This window comes from Mirounga leonina, unplaced genomic scaffold, assembly GCF_011800145.1.
Source record: "Mirounga leonina isolate KUSES-001 unplaced genomic scaffold, KU_Mleo_1.0 Mir_168, whole genome shotgun sequence".
Lineage (NCBI taxonomy): Eukaryota > Metazoa > Chordata > Mammalia > Carnivora > Phocidae > Mirounga > Mirounga leonina.
In genome coordinates this window covers 14,222,753-14,243,960 of record NW_023270426.1, presented here as the reverse complement: position 1 = coordinate 14,243,960, position 21,208 = coordinate 14,222,753, and the positions used below count along the sequence as shown (strand labels likewise).

Here is a 21,208-nt window from a genome sequence, read left to right as displayed (position 1 = left end):
AAATTGCATGTACACCATGATTACAATATAAAAATATTCATGCATATAGATAGTGAAATGCAAAAATAAGTTCATTTTCTAATATAAGGTTATAGATTTTTGCTACTGTAGACATTTACATAATATATTATTTTCAATAAAAACTGAGTGCTCTGTGTGTACATGTTTCTCAAATGAGAAAACAAATGTTTTCTCATACTGTGGCTTAAATTTTTATCTTCTTAATGATCGATGCAGAGAAACATAGGTCTTAATTTCATTGAATTAGAGACATCAGTCTTCTTTATAGTTAGTGTTTGGTTTTGTTTAAATTTTTACGTATCACGAGTTCATATTCTCTCATCTTCTGAAAACATCATAGTTTTTACTTTCACATTTAAATTTGCAATTGATTTGTAACTGATTTTTGTTTGTGGCAGGATGTTGAAAGAAGTTTCATTACTTTTTCACATGGATATCCAATTTTCACAACATGGTGTTTGGAAATCATTGTCATTTCCCCACCACTCTCCAGGGCTACTTTTCCACACAAGTCAAAAGTCCATATGCACACTGGTATATTTTCTGATTCCCTATTCTGGTCCTTGTTTTATTTCTCTACCTTTGTGATACCATGATAATATCTTAATTATTTTAGCTGTATAATAAATCTTTAATTACAGATTTTATTTACTTAATAGAAGAATATTCAGATTTACAATCTCCTTTTCTATCAGTTTTATTAAGTTGTATTTTCCTAGAAGGCCTAAAATACATTTAACTTAAGTCCCAGAAGGAAAAAAGAGAAACAAAGAATGAGACAGAAGGCATATTTGAAGTGATAACAACTAAGAATTTCCCAAAACTGATTAAAGGCTTCAATTCATAGATTCGAGAAGACCAAATTTAGATCTAGATAAAATTTAAGTTAGAGGCAAATAAGTGAGAAAATCGTTAAAGAAGTCACAAAAGTAGAAAAAGGAACAACAAAGAAGCAAATTACATAAAAAGGCTTTAACTCACATACTGTGGATATTAGTTACAAATTCAAATACCAGTTACACTGCATGTAAATATAGAAGTGCTAGGATCCGGCTGTTTCAGGACCTCTCAGATGCCTTCAAGCTGTTGTGCAATCTCTGCAGGAGCTGACTCATTCCCTGTCTACCCCTACAATGCCATCTTTTGAGCCCTAATCTAAAGCACCATAGGTTTAAAAGGGTCCCCACCATTGCTGTCTTCTGGAGTGCTTTTGTCCCGTATCCCCCAGATTCCTTCAATAGTGAGGATGAGCTTCCTGGCCACCACTGCTAGGTTAACCGAAGAGCCCTGGGCCGAAGCAGCCCTGAAGGGATTTGGCATTTCTCTGCATTTCGATCAAGACTCAATTATCTGCATTTCTGTCTTGTCATCCAGTGATGTTTTACTACCTTGTTAGGATCCTGATAACTTCAAGTAAATTTTTTTTTTTAAGATTTTATTTATTTATTCATGAGAGACAGAGAGAGAGAGAGAGAGGCAGAGGGAGAGAGAGAGAGGCAGAGGGAGAAGCAGGCCCCCAAGGAGCAGGGAGCCCGATGCAGGACTCGATCCCAGGACCCTGGGATCATGACCTGAGCCAAAGGCAGATGCTTAACCATCTGAACCACGCAGGCGCCCTCAAGTAAATTTTTTTGCAACATATTTGAGGCAGGTTTTCTACTTTTCAGTGGGAAAAGTGGTCTTAATTACCTAGTTTGTCACTACCAGTAAAGATAATTCCATTCTTATTATGACTTTTTACATGCAGAGGGGCTAGCATTCCACCTTTCTAGTGTAGTTCAAATGGTCTCTTCATTTCTTTTTTTAAAATTTTATGTATTTATTAGAGCGAGAGAGAGAGTGAGTGAGAAAGCACGAGTGGGGAGAAGAAGGAGTAGACTACCCACTGAGCAGGGAGCCTGATACGGGGCTCCATCCCAGGACCCCGGGATCACAACCTGAGCTGAAGGCAGACACTTAAGCGACTGAGCCACCCAGACACCCCTCTTCATTTCTTAAACTTATGAAAAATAAGGGTTTTAATATAAACAGCATAAAATCTCATTAAAAGTCAGGAAATCTCTGAGTTTAATCATTAATCTTATATTTCATATTTATAGGCCAAGGGTTTAACAGATTTATTGCATGCATTGCCCTAGTACCCACTTCCATCAAGATTCAAATGTGTCTAAGTTTTATGCAAGCATATTTAACATCAACTTTCTTCACCTTAGCTAATTCTAGGGAAAAACATAGTAATAATAGATATAATATTAGAGATATGGGGCAAGTGATCGTCAAACATTTATAATCTGGAAGACACTCGAGAGACAGGGGCACCAGGAACTAAAAGGAAGGACAGAAATAAAGGGGAATATGTGCAGAAGACAAATTCCATTTTTTTCTAGAATCTACTACCATGGCTCTCTGGAACTGATCTAGAAGAACTGGTAGTTTATCTAGTATGCAAATAACGTTGAATGGGGAGTTCATGTGAGTATTTCTTCCATCTCATTTTCATAGCTTTATGCTTGCTTATGCTTCATAATGAAAACAATGCCAGATGGTATGGCCAGTTAACAGGCTCTAGCAGACAGCCTCCAGAACTTAAATGGGAGTTAGTCTTAAATAACTCAATTCAGTTGCTTTTCTTACCATGAATGGGAAATGTGCAGTCAATTGGCCAGAGATAGACTGAGTTACTTAAATACTTCAAGCTTTGTTTAATGCAATTCTGTTCAGAAACTGCTTATGGAGTAGGGAAGATTTCTGGATAAAGACAAAGTCTCTGATGACTGTTGAATAGTGACTATGAATTACCAAGGTTGAGAAGGGTATGGGGGAAGGGTAACCAGCACAGGGATATATTGAGGAGATGTATTTTAAAATCTTATCATGGGAGAAGCAAAGGAGTAATTTTTGCCTCTAATCAGACAAAAGTTTCTGATCTGACTCACTGCATGAATGGATAATGGTGCAGTTTACTGTGATCAGGAATACAGCAGGTTGAAATCCTAAGATGTATCAAATTTAAGAAAATGGATTAAAAAGAGGGGCAAAGGACTTTGAGATGAAATGGAAGAGAACCCAGAGAAAACAATATCCTAGAAGTCAAGAGATTCAAGAGTTTCAAAAAGAAATAAGCACCCAAAGATATCAAATGAAGCCCATAAGTCTAAACAAAAAATAGCAAAAAGCCATTGGATTTAACAATATGTTGATTATTAAGGATGTTTAGAGAGCAATTTTGACATCATTATGGCATCAAAAATAAGATTGCCGAGGGCGCCTGGGTGGCTCAGTTGGTTAAGCATCAGACTCTTGGTTTCAGCTCAGGTTAAGATCTCAAGGTCTGAGATCCAGCCCCATACCACTGCCCCTGCCCCCTGCTCAGTGGGAGTCTGCTTGAGATTCTTTTCCTCTCCCTCTGCCTCTCCCCCACTCATGCTCACTTACACACATTCTCTCTCTCTCTCTCTAAAATAAATAAATCTTTAAATAAATAAGATTTCAATGAGTTAAGATGCAAAGGAAGTAAGGAAGTAGAAATAACTAGGGCATAGTAGACTTTCAAGAACCTTGTCTATAGTGAGATGGAATGGTATCTATAAAGGGAGGCAAGTTTGAGGGGAGGGCTCTTTTTTTTTTTTTTTTAAAGATTTCATTTATTTATTTGACAGAGAAAGACACAGCGAGAGAGGGAACACAAGCAGGGGGAGTGGGAAAGGGAGAAGCAGACTCCCCGCTGAGCGGGGAGCCCGATGCGGGACTCGATTCCGGGACTCCAGGATCACGACCTGAGCCGAAGGCAGTCGCTTAACCAACTGAGCCACCCAGGCGCCCTCTTTTTTTTTTTTTTTCCCCCAGCAAGAGTAAATGGAGAGATCAGAAAGACCCAGGGGACTAGTAGGATAAATAGAGGAGAAAAAGTACACAAATGATGGAGAATATACCAAGTGAGAAAGGGAGGTCTTGCTGGAAAGGAGTGGTAACTGGTTGGTCATAAAACGGAAGGACATTTTGAACAACTGAGGGCAGGCAAAAGTTGATTAATGAAGATATAGATCTGAATGTGTCTGGAGAGGCGTAGCTGTGTAGATGATGCATGATCAGACCTTAAACTATGCAAGATACATTGATTAAGCTCCACTCTGAAAACTCAGGTGAAGTTGATTTTTAATACAAAGGATGTAATTAAGAGAAATAAGACAATTTGTAATAGTCATCCACGTAATAAAGACTCTAAGTAAGATAAATGATATTGTGAACAAATCCAACAAGAATATTTTAATTAAGGGGCACCTGGGTGGCTCAGTCGTTAAGCGTCTGCCTTCGGCTCAGGTCATGGTCCCAGTGTCCTGGGATCGAGCCCCGCATCAGGCTCCCTGCTCCGCAGGAAGCCTGCTTCTCTCTCTCCCGTTCCCCCTGCTTGTGTTTCCTCTCTCGCTGTGTCTCTCCCTGTCAAATAAATAAATAAAATCTTTAAAAAAAAAAAAAGAATATTTTAATTAAAACTCTTGCATTCAAGACTGAGCTTGAAGACAGTTATGGGATGGAAGGGAATCACTGATGTCCATGAAGGCTACGTTCTCAGCAGTAAGGCTGCCCTTAGGGTTCAAGGACATCCAGTCCATCAACCGAAGAAAATGCCAGTGGTCAGGACGGGGTGAGTATTTGAGATGGCAGAAGTCAAGGGGGAGGACATGCCTAAAAATATGATGGAAAATAGGAGTTGAGGAAGCGTTCACCACAATTCATTGCACCTGGTTATCTTCTATTTCTAGTGGCCTCTGGGATTTAGCTAGAGCTCATACATCCCTGTTTGCCTGGTTTACATCTGTTGTCACAGCATCGTTTCCTATTTAACATTTATCATGGGGGGGAACCTAGATGTAGGCACACCTGGTTGAACATTAAAACTAAGAAGGGTCATGTTCACACAGTGAAGTGAATAGGTCAAGTTAGGAGGGGTAAGAAATTTTTAAATTAGATTGCTGTGTCCATTGGTGTTTGCCCAAAGCCACTCCCAGCCAACGCATTTTGCTTTCATCTAATTTGACCTTGATATGCTTGATTTTCTAAGCTTAGCTGTTCAAACTGCAGGAGATTAGCTAAGGCTGAACTACCGACCTGATGCTAAAGATCTAATCACGGGAAAAATGCCCAAGAGGCTCATAAACCCCTCAAAGCTTTCTCACTGAATCCCAGCGCTTTTTAGGTTAAGAGCTAGCTACCTGAAAAGAATAGTTATTTGTGGCCACAAGTGGTAAGTAAAGGACTGTGTTAGTATTATCTTTTAAGGAGAGAAAAGGGGAAAGAAAAAAAGTAATAGCTCCTTTTCCTGTTAACTTGCTTTGCCTTTCCTCTTTTCCCTCCCCATCCTGGAAAACTAACTTATAATTTAAATAATAATGTTTCTCGGGGTGCCTGGGTGGCTCAGTCATTAAGCGTCTGCCTTCGGCTCAGGTCATGATCCCGGGGTCCTGGGATCAAGCCCCACATCGGGCTCCCTGCTCAGCGGAGAGCCTGCTTCTCCCTCTCCCACTCCCCCTGCTTGTGTTCCCTCTCTCGCTGTGTCTCTCTCTGTCAGATAAATAAATAAAATCTTTAAATAAGTAAATAAATATTGCTTCTTGAATACAAAATCAATGCAAGCCACTCTATAGACAGATAAGGGATTTTATACTTCAGGGCAGGATTTTCTAATTTGGGTGTTAAAAATGCCTAGAAGGCTTGTTAAAACACAGGTTGCTGGGCCCTGCCCCCAGAGTTTCAGTAAGTTTGGTATTTGAGGGGGAGAATGGAGTGGACCTAGGGGACCGTAGTTCTAACAAGTCCCCAGCTGATGCGAATGTTGCTGGTCCCAAACCACACCTGAGAACCACTGCCTAACTGTAGGCAGCTGCTCAAAAGAGCCTCTTCTTTGTGTGGTACTTAAGAAACCCTGACTCATTCTTCCTCCATCATACTGCTACCCAGATTCAGTGAGAATTCAGGCCTGCACCAAAATCCCAGGTCACTCCTGATTCGTCAGATGCCTCAAGAGGCTCTTTCTGACCTTCAGGGGCTCACATGAGAATTAACTGAGAACATATTAAGTTAAGTCGCTACCAAAGTGAAAGGCCTGCTCACAAATCCAAAAGCCCACTGGTTACCAACACAAAGCCTATGGGAAGCAGAGGACCAGCTTAAATGAACACATCCCCCATTTGTAGAGAGTGCTCAACATGGATGCCTGATCAGGCTGGAAATCGCTCCTTTGTAGTCACTAATCAATTTCTTTCATATCTTCATATGACTGCAATCTTAATGACAGTGGGTGATTTTGCAGATTACTTAATAAAATTAGACAAACAGTGGGGTCTGGGTGGCTCAGTCAATTAAGCGTCTGCCTTCGACTCGGGTCATGGTCCCAGGGTCCTGGGATCAAGATCCCGTGTCGGGCTCTCTGCTCAGTGGGGAGCCTGCTTCTCCCTCTCCCTCTGCCTGCTGCTCCTCCTGCTTGTGTTCTCTCTCTGTCAAATAAATAAATAAAATCTTAAAAAAAATAAAAATAAATAAAATTAGACAACAGTGAACCACTGTAGTGCTTCTTAAAGTTTTTTAGGTCCTGAACTTACTTGGAGAAACTGAGGAAAGCTATGGATATTTTCCCCAAGTAAATACATCCAATTTGTTGGGGGGGGTTACAGTTCAATACCTCCTGAGAGATCTATATTCTCCAGATTCAGAACTTCCTGCTCTGAGGTTTCAGGTTGATGCCCTCCTGCTGAGTGAGCAGTCTCACAATCCTAAGATATGAAAGGCCACTTGCGGGGAGATTTCAGAGTCAGGAGGAGATATGCCCCCGTTGACGTGACACAGTCTATGTCTTTACCTCAGTCTTCCTTTGTCCTAGAACTGTATTTATTTTAGCTGTTGTGAAAAAATCACCACAAACTTTCAGCTTTAAAACAACACAAACGTACTATCTTATAGCTCTGTAGGTCAGAACGTCTAAAATCAGCAAGGCTGCATTCCTTCTGGAGGATCTGGGAGAGAGAATCTGTTTTCTTGCCTTTGTCAGCTTCAAGAAGCCACTTGGATTCTTTCGCCGGTGGCACCTGCCTCTGTCCTCAAAGCCAGGAGCCTAGCTTCCTCAAATCTCTCTGTCTTCATCTTCGTGTCTCCGGCCGTCATTCCAAGGCCTCTGCTTTCCTCTTTCCCTTTGTAAGGCCTCTGTGATTACACTGGGCCCATCTGAATAATCTTGGATGCTCGTCCCACCTCAGTATCTTTTTTTTTTTTTTTAAGATTTTATGTATTTATCTGACAGAGAGAGAGAGAGAGAGCATAAGCAGGGGGAGCAGCAGAGAGGGAGAAGCAGGCTCTCTGCTGAGCAGGGGGCCCGATGTGGGGGGTTCGATCCCAGGACCCTGGGATCATGACCCAAGCCGAAGGCTGATGCTCAACAGACTGAGCCACCCAGGTGTCCCCATCCCATCTCAATATCTTTAATTTGATTTTTGTAAAGTCCCTTTTGTATTTAAGGAAACACATTCATATGTTCTGGGAGTTAAAACATGGACCCTAGGGTATGTGTGTGGGAGACACTATTCTGTCTAGCAGAGCATGCATTTTATTATTATCTTTCTAATATACTCTAGCGCTTGGTTGATTATCATTATTTTCAACATCAGTCAAATAAAATTAATATTAACTGTGGATTTCAGTTAAGCATTTTGAACTTACTACTAGTAAGGAAGTTGGTAGGACTCCAGTAGCCACTCCATGAATTGTAGAAAACTTCTAAACTTAGATATTTATACACACAAATTAATATTGCTTCTTGTTCTTTAAAACTTACTCATTGTGGAAACATGGTCAACAGAGTCTGTATTTTGAGACCAAGTGAAAAAAACAGAAAAAGAAAAAATTAGTTTATCTTAAAGTACACGATGTAATCAATCAAAAATTCCTGTGCTCAAGTATAGAAAACCATGGAATGCAGTAAGAAAGACATGATTTCACCAAAATATTGTCAAAAATAAAGTGTTTTAGTTGACTCCATGTTCAATATGGGTTTTCAAGATAATGTGATTTTAAGCTGAATTAACGGTAGTATAATCTTTAGAGAAGGAGATAATATTCATTCATTCAAAAAAGTTTGCTTTTAAAGCATCTATGTGGCAAGGACTGTTCTAGACAATGCACATAATCTCCACTTTGTACTGTTTCTATGTCCTCATTTTTAAAAATTTTAGGTTCAGAACACTTGGATAAAAAAAATCATAATACAGTTACAGGAAAAGGCCTAAACTTCAAATTCAATAAAATCTTGGCATAACAAATTTTTTTCTGAATTATTGTATCTGTTCATGCAGTTTTATTAGCAAAAATGTATTTAAAACTGTTTTTTTTTAAAATTATCAGTTGCATCATGCACATTAAAGTTTTAAACCATCTGCTTTCCAAAATGTTCAGTTCAACATCACCATCTGCTGAAGGGGATTAAGAGCACGCCTTGATGAGTGCTGAGTAATATATGGAATTGTTGAATCACTATATTGTACACCTGAAACTAATTTAACACTTTCTGTTAACTATACTGGAATTAAAATCAAACTTAAAAAACGAAGGAAATTCTGACACATACTACAACATGGATGAACTTTGAAGACATTATGCTAGGTGAAACGAACCAGTTACAAAAGGAAAAATAAGAAACATCACTGTCTGCAACATTTGAAAATTGTTTTCCTTTTAATTTTGCTCCTATTTCTCATGAACATCTCTCAGTACGAACTACAGTATAATCATTGGCAGAATTTACATCCTATCATTATGTTTAACTAAATGTTTAATACATTGCAATTTTTTTTTAAGATTTTATTTATTTATTTATTAGAGAGCGAGCGAGAGAGAAACAGCATGAGAGAGGAGAGGGTCAGAGGGAGAAGCAGGCTCCCCGCCGAGCCGGGAGCCCGATGTGGGACTCGATCCCAGGACCCTGGGATCATGACCTGAGCCGAAGGCAGTCGCTTAACCAACTGAGCCACCCAGGCGCCCTAATACATTGCAATTTTAAGCTGCAACAAGAGTAGCAAAGGCGGTATTATAAAAATCTTGTAAACAAGAAATCATAGCCATGATGTCTCAACCTTTTCCACAGACTCATATCCCTGTTTCATTATTGTTTTTGGGATAGACACATATTTTTAAAATCCTGAAGTGATGCATAAGTAGGCAGATGCTATTTGTGTTACAAGTTTTATGACGAAGAAGTAATCAGTTCTTCTTCTTGAATGAAGTAAACGTGGGGAAAAAAAACAGAAAAACATGAGCGGTGACTGATGGGTGTATCAGGCCGCAGACCCAGGTGCACCAGAAGGGAAACCAAGCCTTGGTCCCTTCGTTCACATGAGGCTGGCATCAGCTGACCTGTCCTTCATGCCATTTCTCATCCGGTCTGCAGGTCAGGCCAGTGACACGTGTGGCTCATGAGCCTCCTCCCCAACTTTGAAGCTTTTTGTTCCAACTCTTTCATTACAACAGTGATCCTCTAAAAGGCTTGGAAAAATACTTGGCGGGGCTCTCTTCTTGTGGTCAGGCTCTCTCAGATCACGTTTGCCTAGACATGCCACAGACCATCCCTACCCACACTGCGCCATGTTGGATAAAGGGGCCCTTGACGTGGTGTTGACTCCCAGGACTTAACTTGAGTTAAGGGTGGCTCAGTTGGTTAAGCGACTGCCTTCGGCTCAGGTCATGATCCTGGAGTCCCGCATTGGGCTCCCTGCTCAGCAGGGAGTCTGCTTTGCCCTCTGACCCTATCCCCTCTCATGTGTTCTCTCTCATTCTCTCTCTCTCAAATAAATAAATAAAATCTTAAAAAAAAATTGCAATGTATTAAACATTTAGCTAAACATAATGATAGGATGTAAATTCTGCCAATGATTATACTGTAGTTCGTTCTGGGGTTCAGAATACCCCTGCCCCTCTAACCACAGCTCTAATTAGGGTTTCTACTCTTCTTCTCTTTCCCGGTATTTGGCCTCAGACATCATCCAGGGCACAAAGCCCATTCCCTGGGAATCACACCAATATCTAAACCTTCTGTTTCCCCTCCAACTCCCCCCCGCCTCCTGCCCCCCACTCCCCACCCTTCTAGTCTGGCAAACTCGAATACGATCTCCAGAGACGGGAAACGGTGGTTCTGACTGACCTTGCAGCTTACACTTCTGAAGCTCAGGAGCTAAATATTGACTTGTTTGTTCTGTGGTGTGCTGTCGTAATGGGCCAATTTTGAGTAAAGGCTTTGCCTTGCTCTAGCTGGGTAGGAGGCTGGTGAGGAGGGACTGGGGGGGAGGGCTGGGGAAGACTCGTTCCTGGGATGGCTAGGAGGTGGATACATGTGCAGAATCTTAGTCTCAAACTTATAAAGACAAGAAAAAGGACAAATGTCAGAGTGAATATCTGGAGGGGAAGCGCTTAAATTATTCTTGAAATTACAGGAGTTTTGGGGGGTGGGAGGATGGGTTGGCCTGGTGGTGGGTATTGAGGAGGGCACATTCTGCATGGAGCACTGGGTGTTGTGCACAAACAATGAATCATGGAACACTTCATCTAAAACTAATGATGTAATGTATGGGGATTAACATAAGAATAAAATAAAAAAAAAAAAGAAATTACAGGAGTTTTGAAGTGAAAAGAGCTCTACTTGAGAGGGAGTAGGACCAGAAAGCTAAACCCAGGCTAGAATAGAAGTTTACCTACTCAGGGGAGAGGGAGAAAAGTGCTAGTTAATTAACCGGCTTTTTAATATTTGTGTAGCTTTACTTACTGTAATTTTTCCTGATATAAGTTAAATTTTAGATTTTTAAAATGCAATGAGGAATGAAATGTGCTGGGCAGAAAAGAATTCACTCACATTGTTACAATGTCTCTTCAGGTCACATGGTAGTTGCAAAATTTTTACATTTAGGAAGGGCTTCTAGCTGGCTCAGTCAGCAGAGCATGTGACTTGATCTCAGGGGTTGTAGGCTCAGGTCCCATGTTGGGTGTAGAGATTACTTAAAAAAAAATAAAGTGTTGGGGCGCCTGGGTGGCTCAGATGGTTAAGCGTCTGCCTTCGGCTCAGGTCATGATCCCAGGGTCCTGGGATCGAGCCCCGCATCGGGCTCCTGGCTCGGCGGGGAGCCTGCTTCTCCCTCTCCCTCTGCCTCTCTCCCTGCTCATGCTCTCTCTCTCTGTGTATCTCTATGTCTCAAATGAATAAATAAAATCTTTAAAAAATAAATAAATAAAAATAAATAAAGTGTTAATTTTTTTTTACCTCAGGAAAAAGTGAAAAACAAAACAAAATAAAACAAAACAGAGAATTTGTCCTCATCATCTTCTCCCCTTCTTATTGAAGACTTTCAATCCTAAACCTCAGATGCTGCCAAATATGAAAGGCAGTTGTCTTTCTGTTTTACTCAAATTTATATTTTTGTATTGTTACTGAAGTAATGCTTGTGTTTTGCTAGACAATTGCATTTTTCAAAGCACAATGCAAATTTTATTCTACACAGTAACAAGGAAAGGATCCAGGCACCTGCCCATAAGCACATTATAATCTCCTGGTGTAAGAAAATAATCCACTTAGTTCTATGGAGAATGAAATGCTATGATTCCATAAGAGGAGAGATATGAAATGGGCAACATGAGCATGTGTCCCCTGGGCCACAGGCTGACCCCAGATGATCCTGGCACTCGGGAAATAGGCTGCCAGCTACTGATACCCAGAGAGCAGCAAACCAACATAGAGATAGCCTTACGCATGCCATCTATTTTGGCATTTGAAAGCTTATTTAACCCATCTTTTAAGATATCTTTTTCAGGGGTGTCTGGGTGGCTCATTCAGTTAAGCGTCCCACTCTTGATTTTGGCTCAGGTCATGATCTCAGGGTTGTGAGATCGACTTGATCTCGACTTGATACTCACTCCACACCGGGCATGGAGCCTAAGATTCTCTCTCTCCCACTCCCTCTGCCCTTCCCCCAACTCGTGTGAGAGCGCACATGCTCTCTTTCTCAATAAAAAAATAATAAAGTATCTTTTACATAAGGTAACATGACAAAATTTGTTCTTATAAATTATTTCTTCATAATAATAGCCACTTGTAATTTTATTATCCTTTCCCCCTTCTGGTTATGGCATATTACTACTGTTAATAATGTCAGAATTTGTCCTTGACTTACCTTTGAACCTGATTTAGTGGTTTTTCTGAAAGTCCTTAATGTGTTTCCTAGTACATAGCACATCAGGATACTTTCAATGACAGGTAACGGGAACCCCACTCAAACTAAAGGGATTTCATTGCCTCTCATAACTAAAAGTCCAGATGAAGAACAAATTGCTTGAGTAGTCCAATTTGGGATTTTGCTCCATTTCTCTGCAATGCTTAACTCCACGTTTCTGTATGTGTTCGTCCCACCCACCATCCCACCGCCTTAGCTCAATCTCCATGTAATTATAATACAGCTACTGTCAACAATTAGGGCAAACTGCTTCTTCATTCACATCTGGCTGGAGAGTCTGGATCTCCATTGTTCTCTGTCAGAAGTTAAGGAAGGACTTTCCCAGGAACCCCCAGAAAACTTGCCCTGGTGCATCATTAAAGAGGCTATGAGGCTGATCTCCATTCTTAACAAGCCACTGTTAAAGGGAAAACCAAGACCAACCAGTTCTACCCCATAAGTTGAGGTCAATTACACAAACCTTATGAATGGTAGAAGAAGGAAATCATCATCCTCATCATCATTCTGACCATCCATCACGCATCACCATTTCAGAGAGGTTAAGGAAATTAAACATACTGGCCTCCATTTACGGACATTTTTTTTTTTTTTTCTATTAGAGAACCCCACCAATGCATCTCGCCAGTGACCTATTTCATAGCATGGAGCTTCAAGTAGCCTTTTTCTAACCTTCTATCCAGTTCTTTCCTTTCTATGCTCTTCTTGCAAGGCTTCCCAGTCAAGCACACTCTCCCTCCCCGGGTTCTGCTAAATAAAGGTAAATGAATATCCTGTAGGCTATTCAATACTGTATTAACTTGCTGATTGATTGACACTGAGATAGCTTTGTGATGAATAATAGGAAGGAATATTAGTTGTTAATTACGGTAATTGTTGTCACGCTTGGATTAGTAAGGCTCGGGAATCTATCTTTTCAGGAATGTAACCCTCTATTAAAATCCTGTTTCCATGGGAAAATGAATTTATCTTTTATCATTTCCATTGCCATGAATTCACTTATTATTTGAATTAGCATATGACTCTAAATTTAAATACCAGTTTTCCTAAATTAATGTGTTCATTCATTCATTCACTAGAAATGATATTGCACAGTCTAATCCTATAGATAGGAAATGGCCATCTCTATTTTTGCAAGATGAAGGTTAAACACAATGGTGCATATTTAGTAGATAGATGCAACAAGCATTTTATTTTTTTATTGAGTGTACCCAGGGCCTTCATATTTGTTGTTCATTTCATCTTCACAACATTTTTGTAAGGTAGATTTATAACTTCTATTTTACAGGTGAGCAAAATAAGGCTTAGAGAGGTGACTTGCCTAAGGTGACCCAGCTAGTTAAATGTCGAGGCTGGGAGAGAACAGAACACAGTAAATCCTGACTCCAGTTTCACTTTACTCATGAGTTTAAATAGGAATTAAACTGGACAGGGCAATGTCAAGGTGGCAGTGAATTTAATTTCCAGGAATCATATATTAAAAGAATATTTTGCTACACGTTAAACGTATTCATCTGCAGTGTGGGCCAGTAGACAGAAGCGACTGTTTGACCAGAAAATTTTTAAGAAATAAAAATCACTAAACACTAATAATAGAGTTTATAGAATATGTTAGTCTGCTATCTCTCCTACACAAAAACAATCATTTTCTTAAAATTGCCCAATATTTTAGATTCCAACCATAGATGCAAGGTTTTTACTGACCTTGATAGTTTGAAGAACGCTAGTCAGCTGTTCCGTAGAATGTTCTCAATTGGCATTTGTCTGATGCTTTTTCCTATGATAAGGCTGGGGTTATCTATGGGTTATTGCCCACAGTCTTTTTTTAGTCTAGTGTGAATGACTGGTCTAAGAAAAACATATGAGAAATTTGTATTAATGCTTTGTTCTTCTTATATGCAGAACTTCCCCCATTTCCCAGAAAAAAATTAATTCCTTTTACTACAAAACCCCATTTGATATAAATGTCTTTTCATGTTTTCATACCACACAGATCCTAATAGCTTCAAACAATGTTCTCTTCTTGGTTTAAATAGTGTATGAAGGTAATTAAATAGCAAAATCAGGTATTTTGATGCGGATCAAAAACAATTGACCACTCACAGACTTTCTTTTTAAACATGTAGTTTGGCTTGCCTAACAATCACCAAAATATTTGAGTAGCGCAGGAATTACAGTAGTAGATTTGACCATTATCTTTGATATAAACCAATTAGTTCATATTTTTCCCTTATTGGTTTTCTTGGCCACATCAAGAAAGAATTGCCTTTTTGTTTACTAAACTCTGACTGAAATTTGTTCATTATGTTATTGCCTTTCTGGCATAAGCTTTCACATATTATCTTTAATATTTGTAGCTCATTTGGATGAGAATATAATATCTAGTCTCAATACTGCAGCTCTTAATATATGGAGAATTTGCTTTAATTTTCCATTATGTCATTGAAAATTTATGAAACATATATCTGTAGAAAATGGCATTTTTTGGCCCAGATATTCACTTATAGATAATCGTACATTCAAGAAATAGCACAAAGAAGAGTCATAGTAAAAAAGATAGCAAATGACTTACCTAAATCCATCCCCAAATCTGGCGGCTCCATGTCAGCGTAAGTCTGTCTTTGACCCACCCATTACCAGTATGGGTCCCTTGTTCCCATCAATCATGCCTATGGAAGCCAAAGTAATCCCTTGGCTGCTCTTTTTTTTTTTTTTTAAGATTTTATTTATTTATTTGAGAGAGAGAGAGAGTGAGAGACAGCATGAGAGGGAGGAGGATCAGAGGGAGAAGAAGACTCCCTGCTGAGCAGTGAGCCCAATGCAGGACTTGATCCCGGGACTCCAGGATCATGACCTGAGCCGAAGGCAGTCGCTTAACCAACTGAGCCACCCAGGCGCCCCGTTGGCTGCTCTTTCTATTCCAGCCCTAATTCATAAACAGGTAGAAAGAAGTAAAATGTCTGCCAATTCTAAGAGAATTGCCTCATGAATCATACTAAAAGACTCTAAGGAGCACAATCAATGGACAATTCTCTGAGTCTCTGTAGAAATCCTTTATTGCAACTTTTCTTCCATATCAAGAATTAGAAGTTAAGGAATTGAGTTTCAGTTTGAACCAGAATTAATCTAATTTCCATTTTGAAAAGCAAGATGGCAGCACTTAATTTCAAGCAATTTTGGCTTATCTTCTGTTTATCATTTCCCTCAACTTTGGGTCTACATCCTTGAGAGTGTGCTGTGGATACTGGAGAGAAGAGGGGCGTTGGGTTACCCCACCATGCAGTTGTCTCTGGAAAAGTCAGTTTTATTTGGCTCCCAGTCATAGATCCAGGCAGTTAGCCACTGAGATGTCCCTATTTCTAGCCCCAGCCCTCTAGAAGCCCAATGTCCTTCTCACTAATTCCCTACTAAAGTTGGAGTCATGGGAAACATTCTGTTTCTGAAATAGCCTCATTGCTTCTCATAGGTCTCTGTGACTCTAAGACTGAGACTTCCTAATCTAGGTGGAAGCCTATTCTTCTAGAACCTCTCTTTTCTACATTTTCTTAAGGATTTCATTTTTTAGAAATTAAAATCAGAAAACCTCCTTGCCCCCTGCTTTTGTCCTAGTAAAGTTGGATCTTGGTAGGGATTCCATTTTTCATATTATTTTTCCTTTTGAAAGAGAAATCATATTCTCTTCCTTTTGTCTTCCCCCTTTTTTTGCAAATGTTCTTAATATATAATACATGTGAGCAACTCCCTTCCCCAGGTTTCTAGACATTTTGTCTTAGTTTCTATCTCTTTAAAAACTTTAATCCTTAGTGTCTTTTGTCTTAAAGGAGTTTTGAATGTCACGGGGTCTTATTTTCTATTTCTTTCTTTTATATCGTAAGTTATTTTGTGCACTGATGGAAATTTTCTATAATCAAGGGAAAGGCAGAGAAACTTATTATCCCAATTTTCTACAATTAATTACCCTAATTAATTACACAGAGGGCCAGTCTTGGTCTTCAGATGTGTTTTTAATGTGGCTGGAGTTTCTTTTGCCTTTGAAGCAGTTTTCAGTGGTATAAGTGTGAGGCTTTGTTTCCCCCATCCATCAGTTGTTTCTTTGATAACCTGGTCCCGTGTGTTTCCTATTTTCCAGTAATTTCTGACAATGTTTTATCCACTGAAGACAGACTCTCTTGTTTCCGCCCCCCCCCCCCATCTTTTAGTGGATTATTGTCTTCAATGATATTTTGTCTTTAACTGTAATGGATTTGACAGGAAAGGTTGGGGTAAGGGAGTGAGATATGTATGCTAAATTCACCATCATCTCATCTCTAACGATTTTTAAAAATTATGAGTTAGTAGTAAAATGTTCATTCAGATTTATTGCAGTAAAGAGCACCCATAAATTAAGAATATGTACATAAAGGCAAAACAGATTTTTAATGGGAAAGGTAAAGAATACCAAATCACCAATATAAAAATTAAGTGCCAATTTATTCATTCACTTAATGGTTTTTAATAAAGATCATTCATCCATTCTCATACATATTACGGGAGAATGGATATGCTTAGACTTATTTAATTCATTCTTACCAAAGAACTTTTTCCTCTTTTAAAATTTTTTATTTTTGCAAAAATGATTACCTTTTGTCGTTTTTTTAATCCTAAAGTTTGACGTTTTATTTCTATGCTACGTATGCTTTATATTTCTTTTTTTAAAGATTGTATTTGACAGAGAGAATGACAGCGAGAGAGGGAACACAAGCAGGGGGAGTGGGAGAGGGAGAAGCAGGCTTCCCATGGATCAGGGAGCCCGATGCTGGGCTTACTGGGCTTGATCTCAGGACCTCGGGATCATGACCTGAGCCAAAGGCAGACACCTAATGACTGAGCCACCCAGGCACCCCTATGCTACGATTGCTTAACCTTTACATTTAAAAAATATTTTAACTTTGTAACACTTCTTCTCCTAATAATGACAAAAAAGAACTACAGTATCTGCAACTTCTCTTCCAACCAAAATTAGTTTTTTTTTTTAAGATTTTATTTTTTTGAGAGAGAGAATGAGCAAGTGAGATAGAGGAAGAGAGAGAGAGAGAGAGAATGAGCAGAGGGAGAGGAAGAAACAGACTCCTCAGTGAGCAGGGAACCAGATGCAGGGCTCAATCCCAACACCCTGGGATCAACCTGAGCCGAAGGCAGATGCCTAACCCACTGAGTCACCCAGGCGCCCCCAAAATAAGCTTTTTAACAAGAGGCAAAGCTAACTTTCCTTCTCTTCGTACAGGGAGCTAGGTTTATGGGCAAAGGAGCTTCCTGCTGGGCTCCGTTTCAGTTAAGTCTAGCTCCACAACCCCCTCCTGTGGAAGCCAGCTCACTTTGCTGAGAGAGTAGTTCATGTGGTTCCAGCTTGAAGCAAACCTTGGAGCCTGTTGCTTCCAGACTGAAAGAAGTATAATTGTGTGTATTACATTGTCCTTGCAATACATTTCTGTTAACAACAAGAAACCTGCTCACACTCAAAGTCTTTTCTGCCTCTGATCTTGGTGTCAATACCTACCTTCTATTCTAGTCCATTTTTTTTCTCTGTATCGTTAGTGGTTTCTACAGCTCTGTTGGATTTTATCATTAATTTGATCCCATTTATGTATCTTCCCAAAATTCCTAAATGTTTTGGGCTTACCAGTTCTCTTGCTTTGCTGTATCACGCTTCTATATTTCTTCTATCATCAGAATGTGAGTTCAGTAAGGGAGATAGGAATGCATGCATGAGGTCAGTCGGCTTCCTTGGACTGGAAGTTTACAGTTAAAACATCAGAACAAAACCCCAAAACACATATTAATGAAGATGATTTTATTGAGTTATAGCACAGGGTGCATAAAAATAAAACATTTGAGCAAAATTTAACCATTTATTCAAAACTAGAGACTTTAAATAGGAAAAAGTACATTTGTAGTAAGTTTCTAAATTCTTAACCACTTACTATTTAGAATCTTTACGATTGAAGCAAATATTTAGTTATGCACTGAACCCCCAGATGGGTAAAACAAATAATCAACTAGAGTTTGTTATGGACTAAAACAAATGAAAGTTCCTACTTAGAGAAAGCTATTGCATATTAAGAAAACACAGCATATGTTAGTTAATGTCCGTTCCCTCCCCACATATTATGTTAAAGAATCACACACTCTCCTCTCACCTCTCCTAGGAAAACACATGAAAATCCCACGTGTACAAAATCTTAAAGTTTGACCTTCCCTAATATTATTTGATTATAAAGTTCTTTGGTCAGTGGAACATAAGATTTTTTCAAGTTATCCATGAAATAAAGTGGGTCAGAAATTTTCAATGGGCTAAATCCTTCTTCCACCAATTGAAACTTCTGTAGTTTGAATGTCCCTGTTGTTTCCATCTTCTCCTACAAAGTAATTTAATTGTCAGGATTAGTGGAATCATTTAATATTATCTAAAGTCTATAAACAGAATATTCAATAAGATAGACTGTAATATTTAATTATAATACTCTTATATCCAGTGACCATCTCTCTATTTACTACTAATAATTTAATATTAGAAATTTAAAACATGCCCTCTAGAACACTGGAATCTTTAGCGTGATTTACCTCTGAACTTTATTCAATGTAGAAGAATTATGAAAATTGTCAAAAACTAATTACAACTGACTATAGATAGACCTGTCTAAAACACACAGGCTTATCTCTTTAATTCACTGCCAACACAACATCATGTGCAGAGAATGCTATTAGACACCAAGAAGATAAAACCTATGAAGGAGAGCATTCTATTCTATAAGGCAAAATACCATAGACACCAGAAGGAATAAAGGATGATCTAAATTTTGGTCTCCCAAACTGTGCACTGAGGTGCTTTGTGGTACCTCCGTGAATTTCCAGTGTCTCCAAAGGTATATTTTAAATTTTCCAGGTAAGGCCAGTGATATCTGCTGGTCACCACTTGCTAACTACTAGCTCAAGGTAGTTTGCAGCTCTAATAGTAATTTGCGACACATTCTTTTCAACGATGCCATATCTTTGTGAAACAGGGTTTTCAGTGGTTGCTGGAATAAAAGGCAAGTATATCCCCAAATCAATGTGGGACAAGGAATTAGGCTGTCCCTGTGCCACCCAATCTAATTTCAAGGTTTGAGGAGTCGTACAACGACCAATTTCTCTCTCTCTGGTACTTGTGGTTGTCTAACAATAAAAGTATTTTTTCTTTTAATTTATATGCATTATTTTTTCAAACAGCAACTAATTTGTTAGACCCAAATACTTAATGAATTTGTTTTGACTTAAATACTGGATAAATGAAAATTTAGGTATCTGGTTGGCCCAAGAATGCCAGGAAATACTTACCGAGACACTAGAGATGCCATGAATCTAGAAAATTTAAGAAGCTCTCTGCTTTAAGGGGTTTAAGAGATAAAGTGTATCTGTGACAGTTTCAGGCATGGAGAAGTAACCTGGTTTAAATCAGATGACATGTAGAGGTCCTTATAAGGCCCTATGAATAACTTGGCCATTTTTATTCATCCTTCTGGACTCACTCAAGACTCAAGTTCTCTCTGCACCTCCTTCCCTATCTCATTCTTTCAATCCTCCCCTCCTCCCAACACTGTCATCACAGAATTAGATCTGACTGTGCAGAAACACATACTCTTTTTCTCATTTATAGATAATTTGAAGTTCACTGTATTTATACAATTGATGTCCTGCCTTTAAATAAACAGCTATAGGGGCGCTGGGCAGCTCAGTTGGTTGAGCTTTGAACTCTTAATTTCGGCTCAAGGTCATGGGATCCAGCCCCCAAGACTCCGCGATCAGTGCGGAGTCAGCTTGGGATTTTCTCTCTCCCTCTGCCCTTCTCCCTGCTTTGCTTGTGCTCTCTCTCCCTCTCGCTCTCTCTATAATATGTAAATAAATAAAATCTAAAAACCAAACAAAGAAACCCAGCTCTATAATATGCCAGGTATATTTTTCCATAGGTAATTTTTTATTAGGTAATAAAAACCATTAGGTAATGGTTTAATAAGTTCTCATCTAATTATAATGTTTTAATTAACACTACTCTTATTCTAATAAAGAATATCAAAATTTTTTACTGCTATAAATAATACTTTGTAGAACATCTGTATATATAACATTTGTTCAGCTTTGATTACTTTTTTTTTTTTAAGATTTTTATTTATATATTTGGCAGAGAGAGACACAGCAAGAGAGGGAACACAAGCAGGGGGAGTGGGAGAGGGAGAAGCAGGCTTCCCGCGGAGCAGGGAGCCAGATGCGGGGCTCGATTCCAGGACTCTGGGATCATGACCTGAGCTGAAGGCAGACGCCTAACGACTGAGCCACCCAGGCGCCCCTTTGATTACTTTCTAAGGATACATTTCTGGAAATGAAATTACTCAGTCAAAATATATGTAAATTCTAAGAGCCTAATTATATATTTACCAAATTGTTTTCTAGAGACGTTATAACAGTTTGTGTTTCCACAAGCAGAATGAAAGGATCAATTTAATTTCATCCCACCCATACTGAGTAATATCACATTAAATATATTTTTTGTAAATTTAGGGTGCCTGGGTGGCTCAGGCAACTAAGTGTCTGACTCTTGATTTTGGCTCAGGTCATGATCTCAGAGTCCTGGGATGGAGCCTCATGCTGGGCTCTGTGCCCAGTGGGGAGACTGCCTGAGGATTCTCTCCCTCCCTCTCCCTTGCCTCTTCCCCCAACCCAGAATAAATAAATCAATCGTTTAAAAATTTTTTTTTTGGTAAATTTAGTACCAAAAGAGTATCTTTTTAAAATTTGTGCTAAATGGATTTTGATAAGATTTTGATAAGATAGTTGTTTTATTCATTTTGCCAGAAGTGACTTAAACTTTTGTACTGCTTATACCAGATTTATTAAATAAATATTGTGACTGCCAACTA

The 21,208-nt window shown here is 39.1% G+C and overlaps 1 protein-coding gene across 2 annotated transcripts in view; it reads right to left on the bottom strand.

Moving 5' to 3' along the window:
- Positions 1-18,093: 18,093 nt before the first annotated feature.
- Positions 18,094-21,208, bottom strand: part of SLC27A6 (solute carrier family 27 member 6) — a 65,752-nt gene continuing 62,637 nt past the window's right edge. For both annotated transcript variants that reach the window (XM_035014044.1, XM_035014043.1), the window contains one exon: positions 18,094-18,673. In XM_035014044.1, coding sequence (XP_034869935.1) covers positions 18,497-18,673 — 177 coding nt within the window. In that variant the 3' untranslated portion in view covers positions 18,094-18,496. The remainder of the gene's footprint in view (positions 18,674-21,208) is intronic.